This window comes from Lepidochelys kempii, chromosome 4, assembly GCF_965140265.1.
Source record: "Lepidochelys kempii isolate rLepKem1 chromosome 4, rLepKem1.hap2, whole genome shotgun sequence".
In the NCBI taxonomy this organism is placed as follows: Eukaryota; Metazoa; Chordata; order Testudines; family Cheloniidae; genus Lepidochelys; species Lepidochelys kempii.
Window position 1 is genome coordinate 39,610,352 of NC_133259.1, and position 13,804 is coordinate 39,624,155.

General features: G+C 42.6%; 1 protein-coding gene across 2 annotated transcripts; it reads left to right on the top strand.

The window, feature by feature from the left end:
- The first annotated feature begins 408 nt into the window (after positions 1 to 408).
- Positions 409 to 11,468, top strand: EXOSC9 (exosome component 9). Of its 2 annotated transcripts, XM_073341027.1 has the most exons (12): positions 409 to 552; positions 720 to 814; positions 1,684 to 1,803; positions 1,921 to 2,023; positions 2,884 to 3,021; positions 3,499 to 3,581; positions 3,926 to 4,058; positions 4,827 to 4,915; positions 5,736 to 5,882; positions 9,268 to 9,455; positions 10,155 to 10,236; positions 11,185 to 11,468. In XM_073341027.1, exons 1-12 carry the CDS (start codon positions 487 to 489, stop codon positions 11,267 to 11,269), a joined length of 1,329 nt encoding a protein of 442 aa, XP_073197128.1. In that variant the 5' UTR covers positions 409 to 486; the 3' UTR covers positions 11,270 to 11,468. The 2 variants fall into 2 exon arrangements, with proteins under 2 accessions (XP_073197128.1, XP_073197129.1); XM_073341028.1 differs by lacking the exon at positions 720 to 814 and having other exon boundaries at positions 462 to 552.
- Positions 11,469 to 13,804: the final 2,336 nt, after the last annotated feature.

Sequence of the window (13,804 nt, forward strand, 5' to 3'; positions counted from 1 at the left end):
ATTCCTGGCCCCTCACCAGAGCTCTTGCCCCCCTGCACCCCAACCCCCTGCCTCAGCCCAGAACCCCCTCCCACACTCTGAACCTCGTGGCTCCACCCGCCAGCACCCCTCATCCATGGCCCTAGCCCCGAGCCCTCAGCCCCTCCTGCATCCCAACCCACAGCCTCAGGGCAGAGCCTCCTCCCGCACCCTGAACTCATTTCTGACCCCACCCCAGAGCATGCACCCCTCCCCGCACCCCACCTCCCTGAGCCAGCCTGGTGAAAATGAGCGAGCGAGCGAGCGAGCGAGGGGGGGCGGGGCCCTCGGAGGACGGCGGGACAAGGGTGTTTCAGTTTGAGCAGCTCCCTGTCCCGGCGGCAGCGGCGGCGGCGACGGGAGGAGTCCAACCCTCGCGCCTGCGCACTCTCTGGCCGCAGCGGCGCCGCTTGATGACGTTTGAGGGGCGCGCGCGGAGGGGGCCGCAGATCGCGAGGCCCCGCCAGCATGAAGGAGACGCCGCTGTCCAACTGCGAGCGGCGCTTCCTGCTGCGCGCCATCGAGGAGCGGAAGGTACGAGACCGAGACCCCCCCACCCCCGCCCCCGCCTTCCCCTCCCCCACAGCGCCGCCACCGGCCGGGCCCCCTCCCACGGGAGCGCCGGCGGGCCCCCATCCCTCCCTGCGGGTCGGACCCGGGGCTGCCCCGCGCGGGTGGTGACTCTGCTCTCGGCTTTGCAGCGCTTGGACGGGCGGCAGAGCTACGACTACAGGAACGTGCGGATCTCCTTCGGCGCCGACTACGGCTGCTGCATCGTGGAGCTGGGGAGGACCAGGTACCGCGGGGAGCCCCCCACCCGTCCCTGTGTGGCTCGTGGCGGTACCCCGTGTCTCCCCACAGCCGCCGCGGCCTGGCCCTGCCGCCGCGGCCCCGATTGCCCTCGTGCCCGCGGGGTGCGGATGCAGCGCAGCGGCCTGCAGGAGGACGGTAGCGATGCGGGGGGAGGGGTTGGCGCTGAGGAAAACAAATAGAGGTTGGGCTCCCTTGAGGTGTTTATAGGTACAGCGTGGAAAGCTGCCGATGAGCGGATCTTTATGTCCAAGCCCTGGATGTTGGCAATTCATTAATTTCCCCTATCCAAGGATCTCAGATTAAGCCTCGCAACACCCTTGGGAAGTAGATGGTATCTCTCTTCTATAGGCTGGGGGAACTGAAGTAGACACAAGTAAATTGTTCGAGCTCCCACAGTGGTAAAATTAGGAATAAACCGCAAGAAATTTGAACTTCTGACCTGTGCTTTAACGTCTAGATCCTGCTTATTCCCTGTTCGGGACTGTCATTTTATCTGTATAACCAAGTCCTATATATGAAGAAGCTGTAATAAACTGGAGATGTGCAGTAAAATTGAAGGTTTCAGAGTAGCAGCCGTGTTAGTCTGTATTCGCAAAAAGAAAAGGAGTACTTGTGGCACCTTAGAGACTAACCAATTTATTTGAGCATAAGCTTTTGTGAGCTACAGCGTCCGATGGAGTGAGCTGTAGCTCACGAAAGCTCATGCTCAAATAAATTGGTTAGTCTCTAAGGTACCACTAGTACTCCTTTTCTTTTTAGTAAAATTGAAGTGTAAGTTGCTTTAATGTTAAAGTTGTTTTTGTCACCCATACTGAAATCTTTTGGGGTTTGTGGGGGGGGTTTCTTTTGCAGAGTCCTTGGACAGGTTTCATGTGAACTTGTTTCCCCAAAGCTAAATCGAGCTACAGAGGGTATACTTTTCTTTAATCTTGAGCTCTCCCCAATGGCTGCACCAGCTTTTGAGCCTGGCAGGTATGTCTCTTCAGTGACTACAGGCAAGGATGGCATAAGGAAAGCTATTCAGTTTCATAGTTTCAGACTTATTAATAACTCACAACTAAAATGTACCAAATCTCTTGTTTTTTCCAGGCAATCTGACCTTTTGGTGAAACTGAATCGACTACTAGAAAGATGCCTAAGAAACTCAAAATGTATAGACACTGAATCTCTCTGTGTTGTTGCTGGTGTAAAGGTGTGAAAAACGCTATGAAATCAAAAGGTCTTTAATACTAGGGGATTAATATGTTGCATTTAGAGGTCAGTCTGTCTTTGAGGACCATTAATCTTGATTTTATTTTAAAAGGCCAAGGTTCCAGCTGTCCAAACATAGATGTGTTTAACTTTAAGGTTGTGCATAGTCCCTTTATAGTCAATGGGCTGTGTACATGCTAAAGCTAATCATATGCATGAATGTTTACAGCAGCAGTTCTCAAACTGTGGGTTGGGACCCCAAAGTGGGTCACAACCCCATTTTTAATGGGGTCACCAGGGCTGGCTCAGACTTGCTGGGGTCTCAGGCCAGAACCGAAGCTTGAGCCCTACTTCCCAGGGCCGAAGCTGAAGCTTGAGCACCACTGCCCAGGGAGCAAGGCTCAGGTTACAGGTCCCTTGCCTGGGGCTGAAGCCCTTGGGCTTTGGCTTTGGCTTCCTCACCCAGGGCAGTGGGGCTTGGGCTTTGGCATTGGCCCCACCACCTGGGGCGGTGCGGCTCAGGCTTCGGCTGGGGTCGTGTAGTAATTTTCCTTGTCAGAAGAGGGTCGCAGTGCAGTGATGTTTGAGAATCCCTGGTTTACAGGATCAGGGCTGAAATCATACTTCAGTTTTATTTTCTTCATCACAAATTAATAGTGTTGAAAACAGATACTGTCTCTGTTTGGATTTATTCAGTTTTCATCATAATTTTTGATGATCAAGAACTGAATTATACTTACCTTCAACATGAATAGTAAAAAGCTATTTGAAAAGATGTTGGAAAATCCATACAAGTGACCAGGACTACAGTTTAGTGAATTTTCATGTTGTTTTTTCCCGCTAACCCCCACCCCCTCCCAGGTGTGGCAAATTCGTGTGGACCTGCATTTGTTGAATCATGATGGAAACATTATTGATGCTGCAAGTATAGCAGCAATAGTGGCTTTGTGTCACTTCCGTAGACCAGATGTATCTGTGCAAGGAGAGGAAGTAACTTTGGTGAGTAGGATGAGGTGAAAGTGGTGGGATTATTGAAATTAAAATTTCATTGATTGCTGCTCTATGTAAAATGGATCTTTGTCAACAGAGACAAGTTAAGTTTTAGAGGTAGAGCTACTTAAAATATCAAGGGATAGGAATAGATCCATTTGTTTTTATCAATATGTATAGTATACATTTACTGATTTTTAATTTGAGAGACTGTAAACATTAAGAAATAAGGATGACCTTTTTAGCACTTTTTTGTACTTCTCAGGCAAACTGGAAGGGGTCAAATGGCACAAAAATGGGTACAGTACAGTTACCTAGATAGGTAATATTAACAGGAAATAACATTTTAAAAAGAGAGAGCGAATCAAGTCATGTTGAATTTTTAGATGATAGGCTTTTCTTACTTTTTGTCTTAGTATTTTCTTTTAAATTATATATGGAATTGAGTAAGTAACAAATTTCCACCTTGACTATTTATATTTTTAGTATACCCCTGAGGAACGTGATCCTGTCCCTTTGAGTATCCATCACATGCCTATCTGTGTCAGTTTTGCCTTTTTCCAGCAAGGGTAAGTTTCTGTTATGGCACTGACTTAAATCATCTACCAGTTTCTGCAGAACTGGAAGAAAAACATACATTTCCATAAATAGCCATGTTAACAAAATGCACTAGTGAACTAACTTTATCTGAAATGAGAAGGTGTGAAGAAGAGGTGTTCCTCTTCATGCTGCAGTGTGTAACATGAAATTTCTGTAGACTTTTCATAAAAATGTACACTTATGAAATCAGTCTCCTTGGGTATACTCATCCCCAAAACCATGAAGCTTGTTTGTGTAATTTGTCTCCTGCCCTTATAGTTTCAGGCAAGCAGGTTACCCTTAACTATTGTGTCCTATTCAACAATGGTTTCAGGACCTATTTGTTGGTGGATCCCAGTGAACGAGAGGAACGTGTAATGGATGGCCTCCTAGTGATTGCCATGAATAAACATCGTGAGATTTGTACTATCCAGTCCAGTGGAGGGATTATGCTGTTAAAAGATCAGGTAAATGGCATTTTCTTTGAGTCATTCTCTCTGGTATAAACTTCTTGAAGTATTGTAATATTGAACCATCTAGTACTGTTTTGATGTGAGAGAAGAATGGTATCTCTCTGTCTGATTGCATAGAAAACTGGATAGGAAATGTAAACATGACAGTTCTTTGGGGGGATGGTCTAAACTCCAAATGTTTGGTCTCATACTCTGTACTTCTTGAATGGAGTTTAAGGTAATTGGGACAGCAATCTCTTAACATTTCCAAGTGGTATTTATAAGTCTTTCTAAATTAAACGTGTTTCTTGACTATAACAAATAACTTATTGCTGCCAGATTTCAATGCTCCTCTGTTAGTATTTGTGTAGCCGCTAGTCTTGAAATATTTGTCACTTTAATCTGAAATGAAACAAAACTTTTTTTCTTAAGCCCAATAATAATATTGGAAGTCTTTTTCATTCTTAAGATGGCACATAGCTCTTTTTTCTAATTATTAATGAATTTGGTAGTTCAGTATAAATCTGTGCATACAATATATAACATATGACAGACTGCTCAGGTTAAACAGTACTAACTAGGCATAAAGCATATTTCCTCTATCAAACAAATTCTTAGCTAAAGGTTTGTGGGGAAGCTTCCATTTGAACTTCCTGACTGAGACATCATTCATAGGTCATTAGCATCTAGCAGTACAAAAAAAAGTACGTTTTCACTTAAATTAAGTATAAAGTTATGTTTATTTTAATTGCATGATAATAAATTATTGTTCACTACAAACAGGTTCTGAGATGCAGTAAAATAACTGGTGTTAAAGTAGCAGAGATCACAGAGCTAATTCAAAAGGCCTTGGAGAATGACCGGAAAGTTAGGTGAGATTGTTAAAATGGAATGTATTGGAAGTTAATATGTTTGTGGGGTCAGATTATTCTTGTACTGTTTTCCTGTGAGTGGAGTCTCTGAAAGAGAAGCTGTGCAACTGATGGTCTTCAATAAGCAGTGTTATACTCAGACTCAGCTAATAGTTCTGTTTTCCCTGAAGAGATGATTGTATTGACACCCTCAAGCCAATTGTATTTGATGCATGATGCAAAACAACTACTGTGGGAAACCTTGGGGAGGAGGGGAGAGAATAAAGTTGGAAAAAGAAAAGCTTAGTTGTTTAAAGAAGATGGCATGATACTAATAAAACAGCCACATTCAAAAAAGGATTGCTGTTCTCAGGTGACTGAGACCACAACTAGGGAAAACTTGGCCTTCTCAGTTCAGTTTTTGTGCCTGATCTCAAACAGGAACAAATTTTCTGTATTGTTTAACTTAACACAGGGGTTCTCAAACTGGGGGTCGGGACCCCTCAGGTCATGAAGTTATTACATAAGGGGGGTCGTGAACTCTCAGCCCCTATCGCAAACCCCACTTTGCCTCCAGCATTTATAATGGTGTTAAGTATATTAAAAAGTGTTTTTAATTTATATGGGGAGGGGGGGTCACACTCAGAGGCTTGCAGTGTGAAAGGGTTCACCAGTACAAAAGTTTGAGAACCACTGACTTAACAGTTTAAACAGCTAACCTGTTTTTTTTAGTGTTGCTGTTGTAAATCACATCTCTGTATATAACTGAACTCTCTCTAACTTGACTTTTTGAAATGTAAAATGTCTTAAAACATAATTTTTGTATTTATTTAATAAATAGGAAAGAAGGTGGAAAGTTTGGCTTTGCAGAGTCTATACCAGATCAAAAGATCTCTGCCTTTAAAATGGAAAGAGCTCTTGTTGATACTAAAGATGTGGAAGAGCAAGCTGAAGAAATCATCACCAAGGCTGACTCTCCTTCAGATGTGTATCTTTTCTACTGTATCACTTTAGTGAGAAGACAGTGATATCTCACTGTTAAAACTTTCTGAATCACGCAATACATCTTGAGTTTCTCGTTTCTTTGAAGGCTATGACTACATCATGATCATCTATATCTTCTTTTATTTATAGAAAGTGTATCCCAGTAGAAAGAAAAGGAGTACTTGTGGTACCTTAGAGACTAACCAATTTATTTGAGCATAAGCTTTCGTGAGCTACAGCTCACTTCATCGGATGCATACTGTGGAAAGTGTAGAAGATCTTTTTATACACACAAAGCATGAAAAAATACCTCCACCCCACTCTCCTGCTGGCAATTTCCCATCTAAAGTGATCACTCTCTCCTTACAATGTGTATGGTAATCAAGTCGGGCCATTTCCAGCACAAATCCAGGGTTTAACAAGAACGGCGGGGGGCGGGAGGGGGGGTAGGAAAAAACAAGGGGAAATAGGTTACCTTGCGTAATGACTTAGCCACTCCCAGTCTCTATTCAAGCTATTAAGTTAATTGTATCCAATTTGTAAATGAATTCCAATTCAGCAGTCTCTTGCTGGAGTCTGGATTTGAAGTTTTTTTGTTGTAATATCGCAACTTTCATGTCTGTGTGCAGCATCACTTGCCCCATAACCTCAGCCGTGCGGAACACAATGCCATCCACAGCTTCAGAAACAACTCTGACATCATAATCAAAAAGGCTGACAAAGGAGGTGGTTTTGTCATCATGAATAGGTCTGAATATGAACAAGAGGCTGCTTGGCAGCTCTCCAACACCACTTTCTACAAGCCATTACCCTCTGATCCCACTGAGAGTTACCAAAAGAAACTACAGCATTTGCTCAAGAAACTCCCTGAAAAAGCACAAGATCAAATCCGCACAGACACACCCCTGGAACCCTGACCTGGGATATTCTATCTACTACCCAAGATCCATAAACCTGGAAATCCTGGGCGCCCTATCATCTCAGGCATTGGCACCCTGACAGCAGGATTGTCTGGCTATGTAGACTCCCTCCTCAGGCCCTACGCTACCAGCACTCCCAGCTACCTTCGAGACACCACTGACTTCCTGAGAAAACTACAATCCATTGGTGATCTTCCTGATAACACCATCCTAGCCACTATGGATGTAGAAGCCCTCTACACCAACATTCCACACAAAGATGGACTACAAGCCGTCAAGAACACTATCCCCGATAATGTCACGGCTAACCTGGTGGCTGAACTTTGTGACTTTGTCCTTACCTATAACTATTTTACATTTGGGGACAATGTATACCTTTCAAATCAGCGGCACTGCTATGTGTACCTGCATGGCCCCACAGTATGCCAACATTTTTATGGCTGACTTAGAACAACGCTTCCTCAGCTCTCGTCTCCTAACGCCCCTACTCTACTTGCTCTATATTGATGACATCTTCATCATCTGGACCCATGGAAAAGAAGTCCTTGAGGAATTCCACCATGATTTCAACAATTTCCATCCCACCATCAACCTCAGCCTGGTCCAGTCCACCCAAGAGATCCACTTCCTGGACACTACAGTGCTAATAAACGATGGTCACATAAACACCACTCTATACCGGAAACCTGCTGACTGCTAGTCCTACCTACGTGCCTCCAGCTTTCACCCTGACCACACCACACGATCCATCGTCTACAGCCAAGCTCTGCGATACAACCGCATTTGCTCCAACCCCTCAGACAGAGACAAACACCTACAAGATCTCTATCAAACATTCTTACAACTACAATACCCACCTGCGGAAGTGAAGAAACAGATTGATAGAGCCAGAAGAGTTCCCAGAAGTCACCTACTACAGGACAGGCCTAACAAAGAAAATAACAGAACGCCACTAGCTGTCACCTTCAGCCCCCAACTAAAACCCCTCCAACGCATTATTAAGGATCTACAACCTATCCTGAGGGATGACCCAACACTCTCACAAATCTTGGGAGACAGGCCAGTCCTTGCCCACAGACAGCCCCCCAACCTGAAGCAAATACTCACCAGCAATCACATACCACACAACAGAACCACTAACCCAGGAACCTATCCTTGCAACAAAGCCCGTTGCCAACTGTGCCCACATATCTATTCAGGGGACACCATCACAGGGCCTAATAACATCAGCCACACTATCAGAGGCTTGTTCACCTGCACACCCACCAATGTGATATATGTCATCATGTGCCCGCAGTGCCCCTCTGCCATGTACATTGGTCAAACTGGACAGTCTCTACGTAAAAGAATAAATGGACACAAATCAGATGTCAAGAATGATAACATTCATAAACCAGTCGGAGAACACTTCAATCTCTCTGGTCATGTGATTACAGACATGAAAGTTGCGATATTACAACAAAAAAACTTCAAATCCAGACTCCAGTGAGAGACTGCTGAATTGGAATTCATTTGCAAATTGGATACAATTAACTTAGGCTTGAATAGAGACTGGGAGTGGCTAAGTCATTACACAAGGTAACCTATTTCCTCTTCTTTTTTCCTACCCCCCTCTCCCACCAAGATGTTCTTGTTAAACTTTGGATTTGTGCTGGAAATGGCCCACCTTGATTATCATACACATTGTAAGGAAAGTGATCACTTTGGATGGGCAATTGCCAGGGGGAGAGTGGGGTGGGGGGCGGTATTTTTTCATGCTTCGTGTGTATAAAAAGATCTTCTACACTTTCCACAGTATGCATCCGATGAAGTGAGTTGTAGCTCACGAAAGCTTATGCTCAAATAAATTGGTTAGTCTTTAAGGTGCCACAAGTACTCCTTTTTCTTTTTGCGAATACAGACTAACACGGCTGTTACTCTGAAACCTATCCCGGTAGAGGAATTCATAGTATAGCATGTTGATCAGGAGTGTGTGGGTTTTCTGCCAGAATCCTTCTCTGCCTCCCTTTTCCATTACTCCTCTAATGCCTCTGAATCCTTCAGCTAAGGAAGGTTCAGTGCAGCTCCATGTGGCATTATTAATTTCTATTCCACGGCTATAGAAAAGGGGAATCACTCAACGGCAACGTGAGGCCCTTCTAGGGGAGATGAGTTCTGCAGCACAGGCAGCAAAAAGATGAACCCAACTAAGTTCTGCCTGGCAATGTGGGGCTCAGCTGTGAAGGTGATCAGTTGTCTCATCCATTGTGCATACGTTAGGCATTTTTACTTTGTCAGCTGTTCAAGAGAACACTGACTTGCCATTTTGCTCAAATGAATTTCTTCACATCACGTGCTCAGCCCTTGGTACCCACCGCAGATTGTTTATGTACTTCAACTTTCCAAATAATTTACCTAGTTCAACATGCTGTGCAATGAGAGTAAAAATAAGAATTCTGGCAATTTATAGATTTTTCTTAATTAGCTCAGTTTTGCCAAACCAGTACTGAGGATGCCTGGGATGGCCCAACTTGGGGAGGGGATAGAGAACTCCTGGGGAGACCTTGAAGAATCTGAGAGAGAGGAGGAAGAGGAAGGTAACAGTGATGATGCTACCACCTCAGAGGGTCAGAAAATGGAAATGGAAGAGAGAAATGTTGTGAGGAATACTAAGAAGGGTTAGTATCTGCTTTAAATGTAATATTACCGAAAACACCGTTCATGTATTAATTCTGGTGTATTTGAAGCTGTGTCCCCTCCTTAGCAGCAAGAAGGGGAAAACATCATAGGAACTTGCCAGCAGGAAGATGCAGCTGCCAACTGCAAAATGACCACTTTAGAGCTGTTATGGCTTACATCTGCCAAATTTAAATATCCAACCCCAGAAAGACATGCTGGGAATAGAGGGTGGAGTTTTTACAAGAGGGAAACCCTACACTGGGGAATTAGTAGGGACCAGAAAGTAACAAAGAAAGGTGCTTTTGGGGAAAGGACCTGCTTTGTTTTGTGCCTGTTGCCATTATGTCAGTATCTAATGAAAGCAAAATACCAGACAAACCAATGAGAATGGTCTTGGGGCTCTGTCCTCTACCTACTGTTGAGAGATGAGGCAGCAGGATACTAAACCAAACTCAGCCACTCTTCTAAAAGTGTTCAGTTTATAACAGCTAAAATAAAGTATCAGTTGTTTTAAAGTTATTGTGCTCAAAGGGTGATTCTGGCCCTTGAGTTGCACACTAGAGAAAAACATATCCCCCCTGCGTTGAAATGTCTCTAGGTGTGTAGTAATGATTTATACTCACAGAAATGTGATGTACAAAACAACACTCAGGTTTTACAGTAATATAAATAACAGTTTTCTCTTGTTTGTTTGTAAGGTGATGACACAATTGTACTGTCTGACAGTGAAGAAGAGGAAGTTGTCATTCTGGAACCAGAGGAGAGGCCGAAGAAAACACGGTAACCACAACTATGTAGTTAAAGGGGAAAAAATCTTTAAAACAGCATACTGTGTTGAGACAAGGAATAGTTTCAGCAAGTACGGTATACTTCCTTGTGCCTACGCTTGTCAAGGAAAACATTGCTCTCAGATAATGGGGCCAGATCCTCAGCCTGTTCTTGGTTCTTTGCACTGCCTAAGGGAGCCGCCAAGGATTCTCTTAATGTTGGGGAATCTAGGGATAGTGTATTTACTTGTATTACTGTAGTGCCTGAGTCCTTGTTGTGAACCAGGAGCCCATTGTGCTAGCTATTGTACAAACTGAATAAAAAGACAGTCTCTGCCCTGAATCAGCAGGTTCAGCTCTATGCCACCTCTCACATAGGGGGTAAGGCCAAAGCATCCAGTGTTTGGGCTAATCAGCACCTGATAAAGCAGTGCCTATGGGACTGCTCCAGCTGGTGCAATTTAAATCTGATATTTGGATGTTCTGAGTTACCCTGTGGTAGCAAAAGGGTGGATTAGAGCTTCCTATCCTACTCCTCAGGTGTGCTGCAGTGGATTCTGCCCACTGAATAGGATAGAGTCCACATTTCCCAGCTCTAACTACTAATGCAACAGGAGCTTGTATTATTTTTAGCACAGATTTATTACCTTCTTTATAAGAACCATGCAACTCAATGCTAATAGAGCAGACTACCTTTCTAGATACCATCATTTCTAACATGTTTGTTAAATGTGGATTTGTGTTGCAGAGGTTGTTTGCAGTTTGGATGGGGCTTTCCCTTAGTTTTCTTTAAACCCTGTTACAAGTAAAGCACAATTGGATTGTGGTAGGCTGGTCATGTATAGAGCTGAGATCTTGAAAACCTTTATGACTTGGGGCTTGACTTGCAGGGAACACCAGTCTAGCCACTCAGTCTTTTATTAAGCTGCCTTATTTTAGGTTAAATGTTGTTTGTTCACAGAACTCAAACCAGCGCCAAACAAGAAAATTCTTCAAATAAGAAAGCATTTAACAAAAAAAGAAAAAAGAAGAGAGCGACTCATTAGTCATGTTCCCTTCAAAATAATTGTATAGATTAATACTTAAGAGACACTTACTCTGTATATTAAGCTACTGAATGTATTTTTGTAGATCAGTTTTCCTTGTTCCCCCCCCATTTCTGAAACTTAGATCTACTTCTCTGTATATTTTTTTATATAATAGTGTACATTTGTCTTGCAATAAACTAAACATTCAAAAGTGTCAGCATTTGAGTAGAAGGTATAATAGGGTGGTAACTAAGTAAGCAAACTCTTGAATTGCACATCTGTAAATATTAACACTTCCATCTCATAAGAGCTGCTTCTCAAAGCCTTTTAACTTCATTTTAAGGCAGTGCATATCTACATTTCTAAGTATTAAGGTTCTGGATTGGCATGGTTTGATTTTCTGTTCGATCTAAGCATAAGCTTCATCCAGTACCTCTTCACATCAATAGAATTAGTTGCAGTGGAATTATTGAGAGTGAATTAGGCCTCATGTCTGCAAGAGATGGGTGTTGTAGACAAAGCAGCTCCTTTGTGGTCTTTACCAAGAACATGACAAGCATCTCAGCCTAAAAACATTCCTCCCCTGTAAATTGTAAGAAATTAAGAAAAGGAGTACTTGTGCCTTAAAGACAAATCTATTTGAGCATAAGCTTTTGTGAGCTACAGCTCACTTCATCGGCTGCATTCAGTGGAAAATAATGAATGCATCCAATGAAGTGAGCTGTAGCTCACAAAAGCTCATGCTCAAATAAATTGGTTAGTCTCTAAAGGTGCCACATGTCCTCCTTTTCTTTTTTGTGAATACAGCCTAACTCGGCTGCTACTCTGAAACAAGAAATTAAGAGACTGCCTGTAGTCTTTGTTAATGTTTATTTTTAAACATATCAGTTTAACCATGTTTCATGAAAATTAAGGAATACTTCTTAAACTGTAAGTCTAAAAAGAACTATCCTAGAACACTAGAACTTACTGAAACAAAGTAGGAAGAAGGATCTATGCAATAGCATCAGACAAGTTAGTCTCATGAAGCAGTTGAGATTATTTTAGAAGATGAAATAGACAAACAGGAAAATCCATACAAGAGGAGAGTAGAAATAACTTACATCTTATTTCATGTGTTCATAAGTTATATATAGTAAAACTGAGAATTTAATTTTGCCCCTGTAACTTTAAAGCTTAGCAAAAGTGCTTCTTGGCAGAGCTCTTTACGTGCCTCTTAGGAAATAAATGTTGTTCTTAAAAGGAAGACCAAACATGTTTGTTTGCAGTATCAGATTTTTTTTTTTAAATGGGGAAGAAATGGCAAGTGTAAAATATATGAATGGGTCCAAACTCAGTGTTTTATAGATGCTGCAAGTGAAGTTTTCACTTAAGTCAATGTAGGGCACTATTGTAAATATATATATATTGCAGTGGTTCATACCCTGTCTTGTCTCTGTGTAAAGTTTACTTCATCTTTACAGTGATCTAGCATTCTCCTTGCAGGGATCTTGTTCCATCGCTTCTTCCAACCTCTAGGCTACATTTTGTTGACCTTTTCTGTTGAGGAAAAACCTGCAACTGGACCTGGTTCTGTGAAAGGCTGTACAAACAAGCTGTTTGCTGTACAGTACAATCTGCTTTTGCCTCAGGGAAAGATTTAGCCTAGTAGTGCAACCTTTGTGCATTATAGCTGAGGTAAAAGGACAGAAGATGCTGGGACCTTTACAGAGAAATGTTAAGACTTCAAGGGAAAAGGACAAGGGGTAATAGAGATGAGATTATGAAGTAAAGGGGGAAGAGATATACCATGAACAGAGCTGTGCTCTTTAATATTAGAGGTCCCTCAATCTTAACAGGCTTAAGGCATCCACCCACAGGAGTAAAGGGGTGTATTAGTACTGTATAGTATGGGGAGGGGGGTTAGTGAAGCAGTTTTGATGCTATAAAAAAGCAGTATAATAGGAAGCAGACAGGCATAGTAACATTTCTTTTCAAAAGACAAGATTGTTAAACTGCTTTTCATGTAGCTTTAAGGTTACCTATATTGTACCACTAATGTGCACACACACAAAATTTAGAGGATGTGCTGCTTGCCTATATACACACACACACACAACCAAATTTAGCAGCTTTAGTGAGGTATAATACCAGTCATTTTTTTCAATCCAACATTAAAAATTATCTATATCCTAGAAGGACTTTTAGAAAAAAATAAGCAGTTGGCTCAGGGTTCCTGAGCCAAAGCCACTCCTAAACCAAAGAAAAAGGAGATAAAATTATGAGCATATTTTAGAGCATTTCAAAAACAGTATATGAAAATTAAGGCTGGTAATAATACAGTAATTAGGATGCCTGGTGCTGGAACATAGTGTGTACATGGACTTCTTTCCAAACTTGCAGCAAAGAGACTTTAGCCTGTTAGTCTTTGGAGGGTCATTAATGGTCTACCCCTTTCCATAGGTCCAGTGGCGGTATGGTCAAGCACCCCTGGGGAAGCCAAAAGGAAATTCATGGCACCAAGCCTGCCCTCCACTTCTACTTCCCTTACCCATTCCACCCTCCACCCCTACC

What these genes read in the sequence shown, in the direction of transcription:
- EXOSC9 (XM_073341027.1), top strand. Translation starts at nt 487, where the DNA reads ATGAAGGAGACGCCGCTGTCCAACTGCGAGCGGCGCTTCCTGCTGCGC. An exon ending in GTGGAGCTGGGGAGGACCAG is followed by an intron (nt 815 to 1,683) that starts GTACCGCGGGGA and finishes TTTCTTTTGCAG; the next exon opens with AGTCCTTGGACAGGTTTCAT. An exon ending in AAGGAGAGGAAGTAACTTTG is followed by an intron (nt 3,022 to 3,498) that starts GTGAGTAGGATG and finishes TTATATTTTTAG; the next exon opens with TATACCCCTGAGGAACGTGA.